General features: G+C 37.4%; 3 protein-coding genes across 4 annotated transcripts; 1 reads left to right on the forward strand and 2 right to left on the reverse strand.

Moving 5' to 3' along the window:
• Nucleotides 1–6,310: 6,310 nt before the first annotated feature.
• Nucleotides 6,311–10,158, reverse strand: LOC119077090 (tudor and KH domain-containing protein homolog). Of its 2 annotated transcripts, none has more exons than XM_037184249.1 (6): nucleotides 10,010–10,158; nucleotides 7,921–8,887; nucleotides 7,729–7,852; nucleotides 7,568–7,668; nucleotides 7,362–7,478; nucleotides 6,311–7,295 (listed from the first exon to the last, which is right to left on the reverse strand). In XM_037184249.1, the coding sequence occupies exons 2-6, from the start codon at nucleotides 8,882–8,884 to the stop codon at nucleotides 6,952–6,954; spliced, it is 1,650 nt and encodes a 549-aa protein (XP_037040144.1). In that variant the 5' UTR covers nucleotides 8,885–8,887; nucleotides 10,010–10,158; the 3' UTR covers nucleotides 6,311–6,951. The 2 variants fall into 2 exon arrangements, with proteins under 2 accessions (XP_037040144.1, XP_037040145.1); XM_037184250.1 differs by having other exon boundaries at nucleotides 9,014–10,140.
• Nucleotides 10,159–13,331: 3,173 nt separating this feature from the next.
• LOC119077091 lies at nucleotides 13,332–17,431 on the forward strand. Its single transcript, XM_037184251.1, has 5 exons — nucleotides 13,332–13,584; nucleotides 13,694–13,899; nucleotides 13,962–14,172; nucleotides 14,234–15,689; nucleotides 15,751–17,431. Exons 1-5 carry the CDS (start codon nucleotides 13,534–13,536, stop codon nucleotides 17,190–17,192), a joined length of 3,366 nt encoding a protein of 1,121 aa, XP_037040146.1. The 5' UTR covers nucleotides 13,332–13,533; the 3' UTR covers nucleotides 17,193–17,431.
• Nucleotides 17,432–20,511: 3,080 nt separating this feature from the next.
• Nucleotides 20,512–22,474, reverse strand: LOC119077092 (venom serine carboxypeptidase-like). The gene is made up of 4 exons (XM_037184252.1): nucleotides 22,227–22,474; nucleotides 22,068–22,169; nucleotides 21,966–21,992; nucleotides 20,512–21,655 (listed from the first exon to the last, which is right to left on the reverse strand). Exons 1-4 carry the CDS (start codon nucleotides 22,405–22,407, stop codon nucleotides 20,571–20,573), a joined length of 1,395 nt encoding a protein of 464 aa, XP_037040147.1. The 5' UTR covers nucleotides 22,408–22,474; the 3' UTR covers nucleotides 20,512–20,570.
• Between the last annotated feature and the right edge of the window lie 733 nt (nucleotides 22,475–23,207).

A 23,207-nucleotide genomic window follows, 5' to 3' on the forward strand; every position in this document is an offset into this window, starting at 1 on the left:
CCTTCCGCGGCACGACTTTTGTTGAGCTTCAATTTTGATTGAAGTGTACTAACACAAAAATTCTCCAGAATTCCCCTTTTCTTCGCGTCTATTTTAATTTTTCTGACGTACGAGACAATTTTAAGTCAGGGCTGGAGTCACTGCCACCTTACGCGCTCCGTTTAAGGCCTATAATATTTGAAAAAAAAACCAACTAATTCAATTTTGTCATATAAAAATTTATACGACCATCGGGTGTCTCCCGACTTCCCAGTATGGCCAGTGCGGCACTATAGCAAGTGTTTACTAGCATATTATAATCATATTTTGTACGTTGGCCACTTATCGGAAGGATTTGAAATTTTTTCACAAAATCAAGAATACGAAAAATTCGACATATTTCCAAATCCTTCCGGTAAGTAGCCAACTACCTACCCAACGACACCCATATCGACCAAGTCTATCATTGTAGTTTTTTTTAAACACTCTCCGAAAGTTGGAATTTTTTTCCCCTAAAATAGCTACTGCACAACATACACGAAAAATTTCGAAATGTTTAAAAGGCCTAGATATGCGTCCTCAACACCTCTACCAAAATCAAAATAATCAAAATAAAATTCAAATTAGACATAGAGAAATCTAACAGAATCAACCAATCTATCCAGCATTCGTCAAATCTATGTTGCAAACTTTCGTAAAATAACTTAGTATACGGGTTCATGTCTTTGTAAAGGCATAAAAATAGTGCAAACTATAGTAGAATGGTGTGCTTTGGACCAGTGATTAATATAGATATGTAGATTTTAAAAACGATTACTACCCCTTAAAAAACCCATCCTTAACCCCTTCGCCCCTATTCAAAGTTTTCAGTGTAGAGGCAACTTGAATGAATTATTGTGAACTGATTTCTTCACCTATCGTAGTGATATATAGCTCAAATGAAAGAGGAAGGTTCAAGCTTTTTTTCAGGATCCTAAAATTTTCCGATTTTCCACACATTTTCCAATTTTTCTTTAGGGATAGTTATTAATTTGCAAGTTAAATTCAAATATCTTCAAAAGTTTGTTCTGAAAATGAAAATTTCTTTTTGGATTATTGTTTAGTATCTAATTTGCCACTACTTTCCTGAAGAAACCACTTTTCAATTTTTCCAAACGTAGCGGGCAGGTACCATTTTCGTGTTAAATTTGAGCCATTTTTAATGTGATTTTTTTTTGGTAAAAAAAACTTTTGGTTAAAACTACTACAAATGACTGAAAAATAGTAAAATAGTTTGTTTTTCAATTTTGGAACAGGTTTCTAGTAGCTCATTTGTTTTTATTATGCCAATTTGTTACCCTAAACTAGAGGTGTGCACCGGGTGGTTTTTCTTCTATCGGCGTAACCGTCGGCGTTGGGTCTAAATGACACCCTAGACCATTGCACTCTTCAGAAGACTTTTAAGTAATAAACTAAAGAATCATTTTTTTTAGTTTGTAGAAATCGGCGCGAGGTAAAGTTAAAAGTTATAACGGATACGCCGACAATTTTCGACAGTTTCTTCAAAAAGTCAAAAAATTATCGGCGTAAACTCTATAACTTTGTAATTTGCCTCGCGCCGATTTCTCCAAACTAAAAAAAATCATTCTTTAGTTTATTACTTAAAAGTCTTCTGAAGAGTGCAATGGTCTAGGGTGTCATTTAGACCCAACGCCGACGGTTACGCCGATAGAAGAAAAACCACCCGGCGCACACCTCTACCCTAAACCTCATAATAAACTTTGACTAAACCTTTAACTCTCCTACTCAACTCTAACAGAAAATATTGAACATCATCATAAAGCTGCAGATCTCAGCTTGACGAAGATACCAATCACTCCACATTGATTGAAATGAAAATCTATATTAATATCTCACTGGTCCAAAGCACACCATTCCAGACATGAGTCGGTTATCCGAAAAACCGAAAATTTCGGTTTGGTCAAGTCCGAACCGGAAAATTCGGTTCGGTCGATCCGAACCAAACGATTCGGTTCGGTCTGATCCGAACCAAACGATTCGGTTCGGTCAAATCTTGACCTTGATCGGACTTGACCGAACCGAAATTCACTGTACTTGCTGAAAACTATTCAAAATTAAAATCCAATTACGGCAGAGTAAAGTAAACCAGGCAGGAGCACTCGATTTGACTAGGGACCTGAATTATCGAATAATTAGCCTTATTTTTGGCGAATAAAATTATTTAATTTATGTCAGTGTTCATTTGAGTTCATTTTAATACAGTGAAGGTCGCTTATTTGAAATCTCGAAAATGGACAGCTCCTACCTGGTTTATTTTACTCTGCCGTGAACCCAATACAGTCAAAATGGATTTACTATTTTTTATGTGAAATATTACAGTACACAACGTTTGGGAAAAATTTGCATCGTCGTCAGAAGACAATTTCGAAAACACTTAGTTTTTCTGGTCTGAAAGGTAAAAGCCGTGAGCGATTTTTTTGGAAGTAGACCTAGTACCGTTGGAGCAATACTCTAGAAGCTTGTTTTATATATATGGTCATCCTTAAATCCCGTCAGCTAAGAGAATTGGTACTGTTTGCCGTAAGAGGACGTACCAAAAATTTTTAATATAAAATTTAAGGTGTTTGAGATGTTCTCGTGATGAAGTCTCCCGGGACCTTCAAAAGATTATTAGAAAATTCGTACTAGGGTCTTTAACTTATACGACGCAATGCGTAACACTGTAGTTAGATTTGGATCTTAATACACCTACCACAAAAGCAGAAAGAGTCTTCTTCTTCGCTTTTCGTTGCATAATGATATTAACAAGGTTACGCTAGAGATGAAAGGTTTATAGCCCTCGCAGCTAATAGTGGAGCGTTGCACATAGACAGACACTCATTCACTTTCCTCTGATGACTCCTTCAGTTCCAAATCTTATGCACTTTGCACTTATTTCCTGCTTTAAGTAGTGTACTCTTTTGCACTCTTCAAGAGTGAAATATAATCTATTTAGGATTTCCGAAAGGGGAACCCTACGATCAAAAGAACCGATTTTGCTAAGTGTTTTCGAAATTGTCTTCTGACGCCTGGTGCAAATTTTCTCCAAAAGTGGTTTACAATAATATTTTACATAAAAAATAATAAATTCATTTTGACTGTACATAATACTGTATGAAAATGAATTCAAATGAACACGGACATAAATTGAATAATTTTATTCACCAAAAATAATTCTATTAGATAATTCAGATCCCTAGTCAAATCGAGTGCTCCTGCCGTGATTGGGTTTTAATTTTCAACAAGGGGTTTTAAGCAAGTACAGTGAATTTCGGTTCGGTTAAGTCCGAACCGGAAAATTCGGTTCGGTTCTGACCGAACCGAAATTTTCGGTTCGGTTTTGACCGAACCGAACCGTTTAATTCGGATCAGACCGAACCGAATTTTCCGGTTCGGACTTACCGAACCGAACTTTTCGGTTTTTCGGATAACCAACTCATGTCTGCACCATTCTAAAATAGTTTGCACACTGGACACGATTTGCTGTGCAAACATTTAAACAGATTTGGGATTTGAGACTCGCCGATCTGTGGTTTTTTGTCATTCGGAAGAACAAACATCGAACCATCTTCTGGAATGTCGAAGTATAGAATTAGCTGATTTTCGTAAAACTCATCCCGTACACAAATGTGTGTGAAGTATCTGCGAAAAAAACCTGCGAATTTTTTATGCCCAAAATTTTTTTCCTTGTACAGAGGCCTTTCCAATACTTTTTGTCAAAGGGAAATTTATTTTGAATACATACGAAGAAGAAAATCTATTTTTCCTTTTACGAAAAGCAGCGGAAAAGCGTCTGTACAAGGAAACTAATTTTGAACATTAAAAATTCGCAGGTTTTTTTCGCAGATACTTCACACACATCGTACACAAGACGAATATATAATGTACGTTTGTGATCGCCAATAACCGAATTACTGATAACATTATCTAATACACACCAACCTTTATATTCGAAATACATTGGCATTAGAAATTAAAAAAAAGATTAGTGACTTCGCGTAAGGCAGTGTTTTCAAATTTTGAAATTTGGTTGCCGTGGATAGAAATTGCTACGTGCTACTTGCAGCCTACGCTTTATTGACCTTCTCCACAAATCATTTGTTTTCCGCCGTCCAAGAAATTCTGAAGAACACATCCATACGCATCCATTCGAACTTCTCCTGACATATACTAGGTCCCACCTTTTTGGGCGGGTCGGGTCCCTTGACTGATAATTTTCCCAAAATAATGTTGTATTTTGCTGGTTGGTAATGTTGGTAAACTTCATAGTCAATCAGATTAGACTTTTATAGATATCTTAATTTATTTTCATTGATTTTTTCATCTGGTTAAGAATGGACAATTTCTGTAGTCCAAGCAAATGACAATATTTTGACCTTAAACATCATCACATTTAGGATCTAAAAAATCTCAAATTACTCATAAATTTATTTCTTTTGTAATAAGCAAAATATCATGACTCGCTGTCTAATTTTGCAATAAATAACCGCGACTCGTGTGAATTACAACCCTCGCTTCGCTCGGGCTGCAAACTTCTCGTTCGTCCGAGCTGTCTAACAATACGATACCGCAACTCGTGTGAATTACGACCCTCTCTTCGCTCGGGCCGCTAACATCACACTCGTCAGAGTTGTCTAATATTATATTTGCTCTGATCGCAAACTTGCTCGTCCGAGCTGTCTAATGTGACAATAAGATACCGCGACTCGTGTGAATTACGACCCTCGCTTCGCTCGGGCCGCAAACATCACACTCGTCAGAGTTGTTTAATATAAGGTTTGCTCTGATCGCAAACTTGCTCGTCCGAGTTGTCTAATGTGACAATAAGATACCGCGACTCGTGTGAATTACGACCCTCGCTTCGATCTGGCCGCAAACATCACACTCGTCAGAGTTGTTTAATATTAGGTTTGCTCTGATCGCAAACTTGCTCGTCCGAGCTGTCTAATGTGACAATAAGATACCGCGACTCGTGTGAATTACGACCCTCGCTTCGCTCGGGCCGCAAACATCACACTCGTCAGAGTTGTTTAATATTAGGTTTGCTCTGATCGCAAACTTGCTCGTCCGAGCTGTCTAATGTGACAATAAGATACCGCGACTCGTGTGAATTACGACCCTCGCTTCGATCTGGCCGCAAACATCACACTCGTCGGAGTTGTCTAATGTTAGATTTGCTTGACTTTTTTCATTACATGTAATTTTGGGTGCCGCTTGTTAATTATCAAATATAAAATTTCAATTATCAATTATCAAATACCAATTATCGAATATCATTTATAATGTTCATTTAATACATTGCATTTCTATTTTCTGGGATAACTTCCGAAGCGGTGATCCCATATAGCTCATCGTCGAACTTGACCTTACAAATGTCAAATGTATAATTTTAAGAACCTAAACTGTTCACTATTTTCTGCCAGTCAAGGGAATAACACATTAGATTATCAATTATCATCAGTGAAGGGAATTATCAATTATATCAATTATCAGTGGTGTATTATCAATTATCAACAGAGTAAAATCCTGTTTTTCTGGAATAATTTCCAGGGCTTTACCCCGACATGGCTCATCTTCGAACTTAACCTCAGGAATTTCATTCCTCGTCGATTAAAAAAAAATCATCAAAATCGGTTATGAATTACTCAAGTTATCGTGATGACAAAGAAAAATAGGTTACAAACAATTACGTTTTTGATAACATTTCATACATTGTGTGGTAACAAACATTTTAGGGTATTTTCTGGCGTAAGACCCTTGACTTTCAGTCAAGGGAATTACAGCGTTTAGGTGCTACAAGCCTACACATTTCCAAATAAATACTCGTATCGACCAAGTTTGTTAATCAACATACCCTCAATTTTACGGCTCTAACAGCCGAAGTGAAAGAAGCAACAGACGAAAGCGATGCAGCAAATAACTGAAGCTTCAACGTTCAAGCTCAGTCCTCACTGCACTCGGTGAACTTTTAGCATACATCGCCCGGTGGGCATTTTAGTAGCCAGATCAAGCTTTTCCGGAACTGTACACAAGCTCGAAGTTCGTAAGGTGAAGGTTTTAATTTATTGATAAGAGTCATACGAGTCCAAAGAGAAGAAGAAAGAGTTTTGAGTAAAAATTATTCCACCAATTTCTCAAGATGAACTGACGATACTAGTTTGTGCCATTAGAAAGTAAAATGGGAGATTGTTTGAATTTCGATTGTCCAAAGTCTTCGCAAATAAATTCAATTCGTGTTCGATACGGTTAGATGAACTTGGGTGAACAGGGACGTATTTAAAAGATCTGATAATTCTAATAAAAAATAAATTTTTATTGAGTCCTCATTAATGATGGCGATGCTGTATCTTAAACTTATATATCTAAAAGTCTAACCCAATAAAACAGCAATTACAATTTCTTTGCATAGCAATTTTTGTAACATAAACTTATGAACTGTAAGCAACAAACTAAACATTTTCGAGTACTGGTATATTCGATTGAAAGTGTTGGAAGTCTGACTATTTCGGTGTATAATGTTCCGCCGGAACATTTTAAATATTCAGCTAAATGTTCGATGTATTCTCGATCCGATGAGTCTATCCAAGGTATCGGATAAAAAATGTTTAAAATTTAAAAAAAAATCTCCCCAACAATCCTCAAAGTGTACAAGGACCATTCATCCAAATTCAGTATTTTGCGAATGACATGCTGCTGCAATTTATTCCGTTTGTTTAAATCATAAAATTAGTATCAAACGATGGCAAAACAAATTACAAATCACGGTTTGAGTCAGCCTGTCAAAAGCAAACAGGAAATTGTCCCGAAATAAAATTCATTGCGTCAATCAAAGAAGAGAAAAAAAAATATTTACAACGGGAATTTACGATGGAAATTATAATTTTGATTCCAATTCCCCCATCCTCCGACAACACTCATTCCATTGTCTCTATTCTACGTCACTATATGCGATCGATTTGAGTTTCTATCGACTGTTCCCATGTCTTTTGCACTTGTCACTTTATTTCCGTTCTGTTTCTCCGTATCGATGAACGATGACGAACTATTTTTCAAATTGGACTTCGGAACCGGTTCATGATTCCCGTTGATCGGTTTAACGATTTCAGCAAATTTATCACTTTCATCACGATGGTTTTTCTCCACCTTCTTGGTATTCGAATCGGAACCACCATCCAGCCGAAGAACATCTTCGGTGCTCCGACTGTGACCACTGTTTGATGTAATAATATCCGCATAGCCTTCGCTAATTAGTTGGTCAGCAATATTGATGTCGGGTGCTGAAAGTGGTGAAGTAGATTAGAACGGTCAGTCTTTTTTTAATTAATCAGGGAGGGTCCACTTACTGTCGACATTGAAAATCTCCAGACCAGGAATCGGAGATCCTTCCCGTTTGATCGCGTCTCCATATTTCCGTTCTTTCGTTGTTACAACTCGAGCAGTCATTTTTTCCCATCTGGCAACTGTATGGAAGAATGAAAGAATTAGATCGAATACTTCAGCACTTTCGGGCAGCCAGTGATAGTAATTCAATTGAGTCGCGTACGCTTACCGTGTGTCAGATCTTCGAATCTGGATATGGCATCCTGTTCCCAAAGTTCGGCATTATTTTTCGGCTTGACTTTAGCTAAGAAACATTCGATTGCCTGAAATCTAAACGAAATCTATTTTTAGTGATACAAACGAGACAGAGCGACATCAATCAGTCCTCACCTCAATGTTAAAAAATCAGTTCTCAGCTCAAACACTTCCTTCGGGTGAACGTACTCGCTGTCGCCAAAATCAACAAAATACAGATCCAATATTACGTCACGCGGATTGTAATCGTTCGGAAGTACTGATTCAAAATAGACGAATTCCATTAGAACAACAGAGACTAAAAATAAACATTCTCAGACGACTTACTTCCAACGATTTCGGCACGATACCATTTACTATCGTATTTGAACATAGCGGCAACAATTTGTCCCAAATACGGATCGGCGATTTTGTGCAAATTCTGATTATCCGCTTTCTCATAATATTCCGTCATCGATGTGGTGAGGTTGTCCAATTGACTGGACTGTTTTCCGAACAATTGTACCCAGAAACGTGACGGTGATGCCACTGCCGAAACATACACTTCCAGTTGCCCTTCAATGATGCTAGTGGGCAATTTTTCGCGTGTCGGCTGCAGTACAACGTCTGACTTGTCGTCTGCTGCCGTAGCAACAGCAGCAGTTGCACTCTCCACGACCGGTTTTACGTTGCCACGAGGTTCACGTTTCACTTCTAAGTTGTCTCGACTTTCTTTGTCAATGCGAATCTTCTCTTCAATCAACTTTTTTGCCATATTGACATGAGCTCGGGTACCCGTAATACATAGACGTCGCATGTCACCTTCGCCACGGTCACCAGCGTCAATATGCACCTTAGCCTGAGATTTACGACAGATTTCCTGCAAGGCCTCACCACATCTACCAACAATTTTACCGTATGCCGTTTGTGGCACCAGCATTTCTTCGGTTAAATTTGGCGGAGGCGATGCCTGTATGTTGATCAGTTCAGCAGCTTTCTTTACATCCTCCAATTTGCCACTTATTTCACAAATTTGACTGTTGTCGTCCTTAACTCTGAATCGGATTTGAGTGTTGGTTTTGCCTTCAATCGACTTAACGTTAGCTCCACCGCGACCCACAACCAGTGGCACAACATTATTTGGCACGATGCAGTCGACTTTCGTAATTTTGGATGATTTGGAGGAGGATTTCACGGGTGAATTCAGATCATCGTCTTCTCTATCTTTGGTTTTGTACCAGATGTACAAAAGTAGAGCGCTGGCGCTGCATAAACTGATTCCGATTGCAATGGGTACGATATCAGGTCTCATAATCTGTGAACAATAAAGGAATAAAGTCGAAAAAAATGTTTCTCTTTTCAAGATATAGATAAGCGAAGCTTGAATCAATAGCATTTCGACTCATCCGACATGTTAACTCTAAACACAAAATATACCTACAGCGTCTTGGTCTAATCACTCTTTACGCCTCATTAAACCGCAATAGCGAAACGTCTACATTTAATTGTTGTATTTGTTCAAAGTACAAGGGTACCACAACTACGCAAAAGGAATTTAATTTTCAGTATAAACAAACAGAACGTTCGTTCATCGGCAAAGCTTATCAAATTCGCTTTCAGTAATTCAACATTTATGAATGAATACAGGGTACTATCCCACCACCGATGGGACTGCAATTGAAATGCAAAAGTCGGTTCATTCATCGCTTTAATAAATCCAAAGTCTGCTGTACCGACGATTTAAAAATATTAAAATTCAATTTTCTATCCCAATTCTGTAGCAATGACAGTGGAAAATTGTGTAATGCACAACAAAAAACGATGTATCAAAAGCTAATGTAAACTTAAGCATTCAACTAAATTTAGACAAGTGACATAATATTTCAAATAAACAAATATACTCGAGACTTTTTCAACCGCATAACGGCTGGCACACCGTGCGCACTGAACTGAACGATCAAGATTATTCTAAAGAAGTCACTTTTCAACTCATTTAAGTTATGTAATTTTACGTTCGATTACAATCGAAAGATAATAATCCTGATGTATTCATTCATACATATCAACAATAGCCGCTATCTCGGGCTCAAAACAATTAAAATAGAATTGTCAGTCGAATTAGAAAAAGAATTAAAAAATAGGCAGAAAGCCTTCACAATAGACAACAAAGTAGAGCCAGCGTGATTTGCATTGTCTTAATTGCCAATGGAAAAACAAACAAATTACTGTCTTCTTGAACCCTTTGAAAACATTAATTAATTTCGTTGTGGCAATGAACAATGAATAAATGGTGAGAATTAAAGTCGAATTCTTTTCTTCAACCAATCACCTTGAAAAGAAAATTTCCAAGAAAAATATCTAAGATTAAATTATTCGGCTGACTGTTTCAGTATTCTATTCATATTGCAACGATATTGCCTGCAATTTAATTACTTACAGAACTCCAATTTTAAATCCAAATGTTTTCCAAATAAAAAAAACGTTTTCCGTCTAAGAGTGTGAAAGATGTCAACTGATTGTTGAAAAGAAATTTTTTGAACTGACAGACACTATGTCGAAATTAATAAAATAAATGACTTCGAACACACGGTTTCGAATGGATGAGGAAAAAGGACTCGTTTGACAGTTTTTATATTGCTCCGAGAAGAGAAGTGTGTGCCGCCACTTAAATTGACAGTGTTGACAATAAATGTTTAAATAAATCAAAGGCTTGAGATGGTATGTAAGCAGGGCCGGACTGGCTCCCAAAAGGCGCACTTGTGCGATGAGTCGAAAGGCGCAAAAAACGAAAACTTATTATTTAGAAAGAATATAAGCATATGCTCTCTTTCAGCTGTTACTTGCACAAATCCTATACATTATTTCGGATACAGTTTGTTATGCTACAGTTGGAATTGATAAAAGTACTAAATTGTTAAGTATACTACGCGAGCAGAGCGAGCAAATTTTTTTTATGAACCATTCGAAGCTGAAATTCTATTGAAAACTTGCTTAGGATTAAAATAAGAATTATTAGAAAATTACCAAATACATTAAAAGTGAAAAACGCTAATAAACCGATTTCCCTGATTTTTTAGTATTCTTGTGATGAATCGTCAAAAAAAGAAATTGCCAAGAAAAATCCACAAAGTGTAAAGAAACGTCAGAAAAAGGAAGAAAAGCTAAGAAATGGGAAAAACGCCACGAATAGAAAATTTGTCTTTCTGTCGTTTCTTCACAATTTGGCGATTTTTTCTGGCGATGTAACAAATAAAAAATGGTCAATCGACAAGAGGAATCACCAAACGCAAAAAAAATCGTCGAGGTGTGAAAAAACACAAAAATGATTTGTTTATATCTTCACGTTTCATCACACTTTAGCGAATTTTATTTATTTACGAAACGTAAGCGTTTAGTGTGATCCTAGCAATTTTATCCTTCTACGAAATGTAATATAAAGGCACATCGCGAGATCATAGTAATTTTAACCTTTTACAAAATGTAACATAAACGCGCTTCGTAAGATCCTAGCCATTTTATCCTTCTACGAAATAACGTTTCTTATGTGAAGACGCTTCTTTAAACTTTAGAGATTTTTGGAGTTTTATCATCTTTTGTTGATTTGCTGAATCACCTGAAAAAGCCCGAAAGTGCGAAGAGACACCAAGAAGAATCGACGAAGAAACGCCAAGAATGGAAAATTGGTCGTTCCTCACATTTTTTGGCGTTTCTTCTCGCATTGCCGATTTTTCTTGTGATTTAACAAAATAACAAAAAACGAGGAAACACCAAGAAAAATCGCCAAAGTGTGAAGAAACGCCGAAGTCTGAAGAATCGCCAAGAAAAATTTTTTGGCGATTTTACTTTGGCGATTCTTCTTGACTGTTTTTTTTTATTTTAGTCGTATTTAGGCTAAATCATAATCATGTGAAAATCGACCAACCGAACTTTCTGTTTAAAAATCCCAAAGTTTCACCAACAACAGCAAAAACATTTCTTGGTGTTTCTTTGTATGGAATAAAAATGGATTGTTCAATGAGTTTCATTTCCAATTAAGGTAACCAAAATCGAAATTCAGACAGTCAGTCAAAGAATCTGACCCGTCAAGCAACTAAAGAAAACTCATTTCTTTCGACAGAAATCGAAGGTGAAACTGTATTCCGTTGAAGGTTTAACGATTTCCTTCATTAGCGCCGCAGGCGAAAATTTTCGCGTTTTTAACGACAAAATTACAATTAGCGCCTTTTACGTTTCATAATATCATCTAGACCAGCGATACAATAGTACATACATTTTATTTCTGAAAAGGCGCAAAATCCAAAAGGCGCACTTGTGCTTTGCCTAGTTGCCATATATGGCCAGTCCGGGCCTGTATGTAAGTTATCAGAGCAATAGATTAAGATTGGCTCGTTCAATATAGAGTGTTATGATGAAAGAGAAGAAGATATTTTAAAATAAACTGGTCTTCTGTCCTCTCGCTCTCAACGTACCACGTTGAAAGAGAAGCAAATACTTTGACAAATACCCCAAGGCAAGGTATAATAACTAGTCTTCGGACTGTTATGATCAGAGCGAGAAAACCAAAGACTAGTTAATATAACTTGCCTTAGGATACTTGTCAAAGTATTTGCTTCTGTTTCAACATGGTACATACGTTGAGAGCGAGAGGACAGAAGACCAGTTTATTTTAACTTGCCTTGTGGTACTTGTCAAAATATCTTCTTCTCTTTCATCATAAAACTCTTTTTTTATCAAGATGGAAGCACGGGGTATCGGGGGTTTCGGTGGGTTTTGAAATTAAGCTTCTCTATGTTGCCCACGTTGCAATGTCAAGCATATAGAGTGTTATGATGAAAGAGAAGAAGATATTTTGACAAGTATGTACCCCAAGGCAAGTTAAAATAAACTGGTCTTCTGTCCTCTCGCTCGCAACGTACCACGTTGAAAGAGAAGCAAATACGTTGACAAGTACCCCAAGGCAAGTTATAATAACTAGTCTTCGGTTTTCTCGCTCTGATCATAACAGTCTATGTGCAAGGTCTTTAATTTGTGCTAGGTGTGTTCCTTTTTCAGCAAGCGATCAATTAAAATATCTTGAAATTGGCAACAATGTGTGGCAACGTATAAAAAAAACAAAATTCAAAACCTTCCAAGAACCGGTGGCGATCCAGTTGTCAACGGACAATGCATAATCAAATTCCTTTACCTATTAAGTTGTCCCGTCGCAACTGATATTTTTGCCACGATATCAGGGTTTTACTGCAGCCGGCGGCACTCAAAAAAATACAGAACTGTTTAAATTTTTCAATTTATGCTGACGTATTGCTAATCTTAAGTTTATGGTCTTGTGTTTGTCTAGTACGTCGTCTTATGTGTTAGCTAAGATTGTTGATGCTCGCCTACCAAGCAAAGTCGTCCGAACATTTGTATAAGTATTAGTTTCCTTTTTGTTTGTCTAGTAAACTAAATGAAAAGTTTCGAAAGAACAGGTTAAGACAATTTGCAGAGAATTTTTTTTTAGTAAATCAAGATCGTAATATAAACAAACCTAGTTGGCACCACATAGAAGCTACTGCTTTCGTAATGAACAGATGAACTCAGAATCGTCTTACCCTGTTCTTTTAGAACATTGAAGACACCTACAAAGACTGATATCCAACTGTTCGTTGGCAATATCCACCAGAAAATGTGGTGCCACTATCTTCGTGATCTACTCGGATATTTCAGGTCAACAATTTTTAAAATATTCAAAATTTTGTTAGTGAGTCACATAGCAGACAACATTACTCGCTACTTGTCCTACTTCCCTTGTTTTTACAGCTGGTTCGTTTTTACCATTCGATGGCAGCACTGATCTGACTTTGCAAAAAAAAAGATGATGAACATGTAAACGTCTTCAATGTTGATTTTAACTTTTTGGACCTTATTAAAATTGATCTCGGTACTTTAAAGTGTTCTGAACATTCCAACAACCTTCGCCCAATGGCTGGAATATTCGGATTCACCCGAGAAGCTGTCAGGGTTAAAGTGAAGGTAATTACACAAATTTTTCACCAGTTGTCTTTCGTCTGGCTTGCGAATGTTTTTTTTTTTATTGTTGACGTTTTTGTTCTGTGTGTGTTATGAAAAATTGTGTTTCCAGAAATGTGAAGGCACATTGCCACCTGAATGGAGGAAGTTTAGTGTCGATCCACAAATAACATCGTTAGAGGTTCTGTACAGTATACTAGCTAAAGCTTTCGACCTTAAGACTGATTTTGCTATCAGTTACAAAACAATTGATCCGTCGGGCCAGGAAGTGTATTTGGCTGTTCTATCGGACTGGGATTTGGATGCAGCTTTTTTAAGGTTTTTCATACTAGACCGTGCAGCCATTCTTCATATAATCAAGTTTATTCTAACTGTTACAGAGCTCATAACCTTTCCATATCTACGTCGACTGAACCATGTCTAAACTTAAAAGTTGACATAAAGCCTTTCTCCGAATCAACCATTGACTGGGATGCATCAAGTAATTCTAGTTCGCAACGCGAAATATCCCCTCTGCAACAATCGATTGGTGTTGGTCAGAAATATGTTCAAAACATGCAGACGCGATTGCCAGGCCTTATTATGAACCAGGTGAGCACAAATCTGCTGCTAGTGACGACAAATGTGTAAAAGACCGATTTGTAATTTTCAGATGGAAAAGACATTGTCAATGGTGTCTCGAGCGCTAAACTTTGCAGAAGATCAAAATTTCCTACAGCCTCCCAGAGCGCCGTTATCAGACACTGAATTTCGCAGCTTTCTCGATTCGGTTGGTCAAATTGTGCAGCCGCACGAATTACGGAAAGTTATTTACTCTGGTGGAATTGATCCATCTTTGCGCCGAGTCGTGTGGAAACACATTTTGAACGTTTACCCGGATGGTATGACTGGCAGAGAACGAATGGATTACATGAAGAAAAAGGCGGCTGAATACGCTCGATTGAGGGATACATGGCGAACAACTGTTCAGAAAGGCAATGTGGTTGGTGAACTTGCGTACGTGACAAGCATGGTGCGAAAAGACGTCCTGCGAACGGATCGTTTACATCCATTTTACGCCGGTAGTGATGACAATCAAAACATCGCTTCTTTATTCAACATATTGACAACGTACGCTCTGAATCACCCTGCAGTAAGTTACTGCCAAGGCATGTCCGACATTGCATCACCCCTTCTAGTCACAATGGGAGATGAATGTCAGGCCTACATTTGCTTTTGTGCTGTTATGACCCGGTTGAATGCCAATTTCATGCTTGATGGCGTACACATGACTATTAAATTTAGTCATCTAGCTGAGGCGCTGCAGCATTACGATCCGGAATTTTACGAATATTTAAAGATGCAACAGGCCGATGATTTGCTATTCTGTTATCGTTGGCTTCTACTCGAAATGAAACGCGAATTTGCCTTCGACGACTCACTTCATATGTTGGAAGTTTTGTGGAGTTCGTTGCCGATCGAACCGCCAGTCAAGGAGCTGGCTTTATTCGAAAAAGAGTTTACACCACCGCCGATTGACGTTCCACCACCCAAATCACCATCAGTTATAATGAGAACACCAAGGGAAAATGCTTACACCAAAATTTGCGAATTGAGACGACAAAGTTCAGCAGTGTCGCTCATATCGTCACCACCCAACACCAGCAATGTTTCGCTTTCTAAATCCTTAGACGCAACGAAACGATTCAATTTGAGCCTGGACGAAACGGGCAGTAAATTGCCACCGAAAATTGTTACGAAATCGTTTCAAAGTCTCGATGAATCGAAAATGCTGTCGCTAATCAATCAAAACGAAATCACGCCGATTTCTGCTGCTGACCAAGAAGATATGGAAAACAATTTGCTAGCCAATCTTAGTATGGAGATGCAACGAAATGAAGAGAATGTTCTGCGATCACAGCCGACGTCACCAAAGGAACAAAAAACATCAACAGAAGCATCGGATGCAATTGAATTGCCATCACGGCCTATGGGTGATAGTAGACATGCGGCAAACAACAACAAGCACAAACATATTTCTCAGATCAATCCAATTTCCAAGCAAGTGAACCATCACAGGAAAGGGCATTTCAAGGAATTGAAAGATCGAATTGCAGCTGGTAAAAAAGGTTTGTTACATTTGACACTAATGGCAAGGCTATTTTTCTTCAAATCAAGGTTTCGTTTCAGGAATACTCTCAACGTTGGAAAAATTAGACCAAAGCGACTGTGCCGACGATAGGAAATCAACGAAAAGCCAAAAAGTTGTTAAGAATTTCAACGAATTTCTGAATTTTGCCACTATCAACAAAAATCGATTATCGGACAAACTCAACACCAACAAGCCGACACTGCATGCACAAGACACCAACGAGAAAGCAACGCCTCAAATTAAGTTAACACAAACAACTATCGAAAACCGAATCAATCCGAATAGTATTGAACACGAAACTGACAAGCCATCGCTTCAATTACAAACGAATAATCGCCTTGGACATGCAATCACATTGGATGGCAGCAGTCCAGATGATTCGCAGGAATATTTTCCACCGATGACCACGTCAGTGATAAGGGAATTGAGACTGGAATTGGAAAGTTTGGATCGACACGTTTTCGGCAATGATTTTACATTGCGAAAGCAAATCCATCTTACCGATTGTGATACGCCGGAAAGTGGAGATTCGTTGATTGGTGCGAGTAAATCACCAGCTAATTACCAGGAAATATCGTACACCAAGCTTCATCAAAGCTCAACCGATGTTTGCGATGAAGATCGAACCACAAACGAAATTTCGCGCTGCCCGAGTGATAAAAGTGTGAACGGTGACGTTGTGTGTAGAGTTAAAAATCACCGTGAAGACAGTTCCAACAAACGGATCAGCAGCTGTAGTGCGAACGCAGACATATTTGTTTGGGAGAATCCGCTTCATCAGTGTTCGTCGTTCACAAATGTGGCTGAAAAATACGGCGTCGAGAAACAGACTGAAAATTGTGAGCAAGATATTTGTGCAACAACACCAGATGAACAGATCGATCTAGAATTTGACGGTGAGATTGAAACTACCGTATCTGGTAAAAAGTCTGTGACCCCAATACGTCTGTTGCGGAAAAATGGTAGAGGAACATCCACTGAACTCAAATACAATAGCTCGTCGAAACGAAACTCCATTATCTACAACAATGACACTGACTCGGAAAATAGTGGTAGCTGGAATGATCAACCGGATAATGATATAAAAACATCGAACCTGTTGAAAGAACCGCAACAGGATCAGTCCGCTCAGTTGACCACTTCAGTTGAAGAGGCCTCGGAGGCAAATATTATCGCTTTAACCAAAGTGGCTGGATCCCTGCCGCCGCCTAACGAATTCGGTGGAGGAAATCCATTTTTGATGTTTTTATGCTTGACTCTGCTGTTACAGCATCGGAACTATGTAATGAAGAGCAACATGGACTACAATGAAATGGCCATGCATTTCGACAAAATGGTCCGAAAGCATAATGTTACCCGAGTTTTGAATCAGGCCCGTCGCATGTATGCGGATTATCTGAAATCGCAGAGAATTGTGAATGCTGTCGGCGGCATCCAAGGTATTGAGACTAGTTCATCCAAAAGTGAATTGAGAACATAAGACACTTTGCTGCAAATTCCAATTTAACATTGTGTTCAATAGATTTTGTTTTCAGGTTTGATTTAGGTTTTACCAAAAAAAAACGATGGGAAGTTGAGAGGCAAGGTTTTGTAGTGAAACTAGTGAAAATGTAGGAGTTGAAAATGTATCATCGAGGAATCATAACTTCACGTAAGGTAATCACATTGAGTCATTGAAAAGACAGACTGATTTATGTCTCTTACTTGTCCGATTTCTTTACGAAAAATACAGTTGAGCATACATAAACTCAGAACTGAATGTTGGGGATACGTTAACTTTCTAACGGGTTACATACTCATTCATATTCATCCCTAAAGCGTCTTTTCGACATTTTCTATCTTCTGACCACCTCTTTTGGCCATTTTTCATATATTAACTCTGACGTGATTTGGGGATATGCGATTATTTAATTCAGATACAATTTTCTATTCCTTCACCAAATGGACCTCGCTCTCTTTTCAAATATTCCGCCAATTTCGTATTACTTCAAAGAAAGCGATGTTAACGTTTCAGTTGTGACTCTCTGTCCCGAACCACATTTTCACTTCTACTTACAAAACGTCGATGGATATTTTAATAATTTATTTTCCATTTTAATTTCAAATTTGTTGTGATTTTATTAATTAAGTGAAAAGTTAAAACTTTTTTTAGTATTTTAAGCCATGAAAATTAATTCCGTACTTATGATTATAGGATTATGTAGATTTACTAGTCTAGGCTTTAAACAATTTTACAAATTCTTGCATAAAATACAAAATGAAGAAAAGAAAAGAAAATTCAAAATTTTGCCGTTGCACATCATAACCAAATTCGTAGTCGTGTAATCTTCTTTCAATTTCAATTGTTTTTTTTTTAAGGAAATATGTGTCACCAAGGGTCCTCCTACTTTTAATGATGATAAATGTCTCTAGATTGTGACGTTATATTTTGTTACATAACATCACATAACGCTATTTTCCGGTGACATTAAGAGCAATGTACCCTTTGCCAATTTTTAGCCTTCATTAAGCCGGAAGCATATTCGTTTTTTTGATGATTTCTCTGAACGGAAATCCTTTTTTGAAAAAGTAAAACCATTAAAACACACAAAAATACCTTTACCTTTAAAGGAAAAATTCTTTTGTGAATCATACCATAACCTACTTGGAGAAACCTGTGCAGATTACTGTCTAAATGTAGGCTACAAATTTTCAAAGGATCCGTTGCTCTTAATCTCTATTTAAAACCTAGGTTCCCTTATTGCTTCAAACAGGGAATATATGAACTGCGTCAAAGCTTACAATTTCTGAATCGTGAATATAATATGTGGATTGTAGAATACTTTGCTTACGGTAAAAAAAAATGAATTTTCAATCCACTAATCAGAAATTGATTCATATTACCGTGTGTGTATACAAATTATTCTAACTTCTATGATTAACCTTTCTAACATTTGAAGAAGAAAAATCTCTCAACGGGTTAAGATCAGGTTATGCCAAACATAACTCAATTGTTTTGCATAGAACTCGGTAATCAAAAGTTAAAAACCCAGCTATGAATCAAACTAGCCACCACACTAGTTCTATCCGAGTTCTATCCAAGGTAATTGAATTAGTTTTGCATGTCGTAAAGTTAACCTGTTCCGAGCCTTAATAGAAAGCAATATTTTGATCAGTCAGAATAAACTCAACAGCAGAATCATTCAGTCCCGAGTATTTTACATTCTAAAGACCAGTATTTAATCAAAGACAAAAAAAAATGAAAAAATAATTTGCAAATTGTCACGGTAAAGCAACAACCAAAAAAAAAAAACATTCCCCAATGTGCTGTTATTGTAATTCTCTTTTGAATCATTCAATAGTAATAAAGCCAACTATTATTTACATACCACAAGAATTTTAATTCGTGACAATAAATGGGGGGAGGTTCCAGAAAGCTTAACTTAAAATCAAATTCTGAACGTGTTCGTGTTGTTACAATCACAAAATCTCAATTTTACACACTTATATCTTTTCACTCTTTCAGCTATTTCGCTATTGTTATAATGGCAAAACAGTGATGAAACTAGTGAATGTGTAAAATTGAGATTTGGTGACTGCATATCAATCTCTACACAAAGAATTTTCTCATTGAAACAAGATTAAGACACAAATGCAAGGCTTTTCCGTCTACGAAAAAGAGTATCAAGTGGCTGAACGGCGCATAAGAAATCTATAAAGTTAACCGAAATAGTTCACTGACGAAAAAAAAGTTTAAAATCTTACCTGCAGCAGGTAACTTTGTCTCCAGGTAATCTACAATAGCTGCCACAGCTGCAGTGTCTCATACAAAAAATACAGCTGTGGCTGGAGACAAAGTTACCTGCTGTCGTCGTTGACGAATAGCCTTGCATTACAAATTATTTTATTTTAAAATGGTGAATCTGGTCACGCAACGAACTTCAAGCAAAAGTGCTTCGATTGACACCTGCCAAACAGAGTACTATTTTGTATGAAATTTTATCCCCACTTCTTTTACATTGTAAAATTTTGTATGGAGCACTATCACATTTCAGTACCCTATTTAGAGTACCACTTTTGCTTGAAGTGCGTTGGGTCACGTCTTCAAAAATTATTTTTTGTTACATTTTATGTTGCACGTTTTGATAACAAATTAATACCACGTACTTTGTTATGAGCAAGATTCTAAAAGAACAGGTTAACACACTCACGAAGGCCGGTGTCATCAAATTTGTTAAACGCACTCATCGCATATTGTGTGAAAAGTCAACTTGAAGACATTTTTTTTGTCAAGTTGAAATCTTCATATGAACTTTCACAAACTTAGTTGGAGCCACAGACAAATTTTGATGCCACAGTCTTCGTGATCAACTCAGAAGTGTCTTTCAGAAACTTGGTTATGAGTGCGTATGGTGGGACTTGCAAGGCTGTAAACTTTGAGAAGGTCACGCAGATACAGATACGCGGGGCAGGGCCGGACTGGCTACCAAAAGGTGCATCGGGCGAATTGGCTGAAAAAGGTTCTGAGACGCCTAAATAACCTGTTTTGGTCTGAGGAGAGCCAAAAAACAAAAGGCATCGCCCGATCGCCCAGTAAAATGGCGATTCTCGTCAAAATTCATGACAGTGTATTCTGCAGAGATTTGTTTGAAGAAGACAATGGTCAGAGTAAATCGTTTATTTTTGCCGTTGTTGATGATTATAGGTACTAGAGTCCACAGACTCCAATTGGTTCATGGCTGATGGAGCAATTCTTAGTCGTTAACGAGATGAAAATGGAACTATGTTTTCGTTTCAATTACACATTTATTAATTAGGAAAGTTTTATCCACAAAAAAATTATAAATATAAAATGCAATCTGAAAACAACGATTTCCCTTCAAAACCCTTCACCAGAAGTCAACTTAGTTAAGATGTCAAGGACCCACTTCGGTTGATCGATTGATACGTAATGGCCAGCATTACGTACAACTATTTCGGTTAATTTTCCAGCTTCCTTAACATAACCAGCTACTTCGTTGTCCACACGCCATATGCGCCGCTCAGCCACTTGATACTCTTCCGCTCCATTGAATTTCAATTTTTTCACAGAATTCTCACTGAGCGGATAGCCACAAAGAATATCCAATTGACCGTTGAACAAAAACACTTTGTAATGCTTTAAGAGTTCGCTCAACCATGGCGTTACACTTAGCATAATGTCTCGTTTCAAACTAAATTCTACTTTTCGGTCTTCTTCATGAAGATGCACATTGTTGAATTCATTTGGCTGGTATTCAACCGTTCCGACATTAATAGCTCGCCTCACATCCGGACGATTCATGAAGTCATCAACGACAGAAAAGTCGTAATTGTCTTCCATTAAAGTATTATAATAATTCGTTGACCCAGTTAGGTTCGTGAACACTGTGTCTGATTTGTAAAACAAATTAAGAATCAAATGGTCAATGTGAAAGAGTGCTCTAGCGTAATCTCTTTTATTGATAGATTCAACTGCATCCTTTTCATACTCTTTGAATATTTTCAAACCATTGGAGTCGATCATTCCATTGTGATAGAGAATGTCACCGTAATTTAGCATATTTACCGGATCAATGAATCCACTCTCTATTGCCAATCCCTGGAGATTTATTTTAGTTTTGTCGACAGACGATGGAGCATTTTTTAAAACGGTGTTGCCTAGAGCCAGTGCATACTTACCCGCATACGAACTGCCCGTAATGTAGAACGGATTCGGGCGTAGTTCAGGAAATACGGATAAAAACTGCTGCAGAACATGGTACAAATTCGTGCCGATATCGTTCTGGTTCTTCGAATAGCCAGCATCGTATGCAGTAAAGCTAAGCCCAGTTCCAATGGGATTGTCAATGTAAAGCAAATTGTGACGAAAATGCCACGAATGTTTGCGTGATTTTAATGTTCGGTCGGAGCCAATAACAAATGGTCCATTTGCCTTGAATATTCCTAAGGGAAAACAACAAAATGACTAATTGGGAGTATCTCAAATTTAGAATGGAAACAATTTTGGTGAATCTTTCCATAGTCGGGTCTTTCGCAAGACTTTCGATAAAAGTAAAATCTTTATATTTTAGTAAATTCAAACTGTTGAGAACTGAATATCTAAGAATAATCTACTGGTTTATGGTGCACTAAAAGTAGACATAAAATTTTTTTAGTCGCGTTATCGGGATCATAAATTTATGTTAATAAACGAGTTTTGGAGGCTGACCATTGATGCAAAACAAAAAAAATCAAAATAACAAAATTTGCCTACCATGCATGGACGGCGACCCTGGTCCACCTTAAATACAACAAAAAGTTGTCTGTTAAATATATTATTCCTGTAACGCTCAGCGAAATAAGTTACAAAAACTACCTTGTAACCACAACACTAGTGGTGCTGTACTCGCACCGTACTTCGCAGGAAAATACCAGAAGAACATATTTGAACTGAGCTGTTTGTTGATTGTTATGTATCCTGGGCAGATTGTTTTTAGTTGATTTATTCACTTTATTGGCATTAAAAAAAAATTACCTGCATGACTGGTCAACCAGTCCATTTCCTTATGGCGCACGACCGATAAATTTCTTGCTGTACTGTAATCACCTTTAAGAATGAATTCCGATAGAAACAATGGTTCGTCAATATCTCTGTCTAAGCAATTAGTTGAGACTAACGTTGACATGAGAGCCAGCAAATGAATTAGTTTTCCCATAATAATAATTCTGTTCACACTCTACGGTTAACAAAATTCGACTGGCTGCTGATAAAACAACATTTTGGAGATTTTCGTCTGTAAAATTATTGAAATAAGATGAGGTCATTTCTCGAAAGGAAGTCAATTTCATAAATTTATTGATCTAGAATGTATGCAAATCACTATTCTAGTCAAACGTGTCTTTCGACAAGCATCCAACAAAGAGACAATCAAAATTTAACACACTCTGGGTTATTGCTGCGATATCTGCGATATCAGACAAGTCTTCTCAGAGTAATTCTTTCAATGACTTTCCTCACGCTTTTTTGAGAAGCATAAATTGGCGCTTATTTAATGTCAACAAACTTTTATCATTGAAAGTGTTTTACGTGTATCTTCGAACTTGAATATAGATTTTATTCCCTTGACTGAAAGTCAGGGTCTTATGAAAGAAAATACCCTTAAATGTCCGTAACGCTAAGTTCACTTTGATATTTTGAAAATGTTCTACATTGGCAAAAAACGTTAAATACAGAAAACGTCCGTACACTTGTGGACTCGATAACTCGAGTAATTCTTTACCGATTTGCAAAATTTTGGTTTTAATCGACGGAGAATGAAAATCATGAGGTTAAGTTCGTAGATGGACAATATTGGGGTAATGAGATGGGAGTAATTCTCAAGAGAATTTTATTCCTTGTTACCGCGATAACTTCACTAATTCTTATCAGATTTTCAAATTGTTTGTGTTATTCGACGAAGATTGAAATTCTTGAGGTTGAGTTTGCAGATGGATAATGTTAGAACAACGAGATGGG

This window comes from Bradysia coprophila, unplaced genomic scaffold, assembly GCF_014529535.1.
Source record: "Bradysia coprophila strain Holo2 unplaced genomic scaffold, BU_Bcop_v1 contig_232, whole genome shotgun sequence".
In the NCBI taxonomy this organism is placed as follows: Eukaryota; Metazoa; Arthropoda; class Insecta; order Diptera; family Sciaridae; genus Bradysia; species Bradysia coprophila.

Bases quoted from the DNA above. Each gene is read 5' to 3' on its own strand.
- LOC119077090 (XM_037184249.1), bottom strand. From the start codon at position 8,884: ATGAGACCTGATATCGTACCCATTGCAATCGGAATCAGTTTATGCAGC. The intron at 7,853-7,920 runs GTAAGTCGTCTG...ATTTTGAATCAG, and splicing joins TCGTGCCGAAATCGTTGGAA to TACTTCCGAACGATTACAAT. The intron at 7,669-7,728 runs GTGAGGACTGAT...GATTTCGTTTAG, and splicing joins ACTGATTTTTTAACATTGAG to ATTTCAGGCAATCGAATGTT.
- LOC119077091 (XM_037184251.1), top strand. From the start codon at position 13,534: ATGGCTGGAATATTCGGATTCACCCGAGAAGCTGTCAGGGTTAAAGTG. The intron at 13,585-13,693 runs GTAATTACACAA...TTGTGTTTCCAG, and splicing joins CTGTCAGGGTTAAAGTGAAG to AAATGTGAAGGCACATTGCC. The intron at 13,900-13,961 runs GTTTTTCATACT...TAACTGTTACAG, and splicing joins TTGGATGCAGCTTTTTTAAG to AGCTCATAACCTTTCCATAT.
- LOC119077092 (XM_037184252.1), bottom strand. From the start codon at position 22,407: ATGGGAAAACTAATTCATTTGCTGGCTCTCATGTCAACGTTAGTCTCA. The intron at 22,170-22,226 runs GTAATTTTTTTT...CAATCTGCCCAG, and splicing joins CTGGTTGACCAGTCATGCAG to GATACATAACAATCAACAAA. The intron at 21,656-21,965 runs GTAGGCAAATTT...GTTTTCCCTTAG, and splicing joins AGGGTCGCCGTCCATGCATG to GAATATTCAAGGCAAATGGA.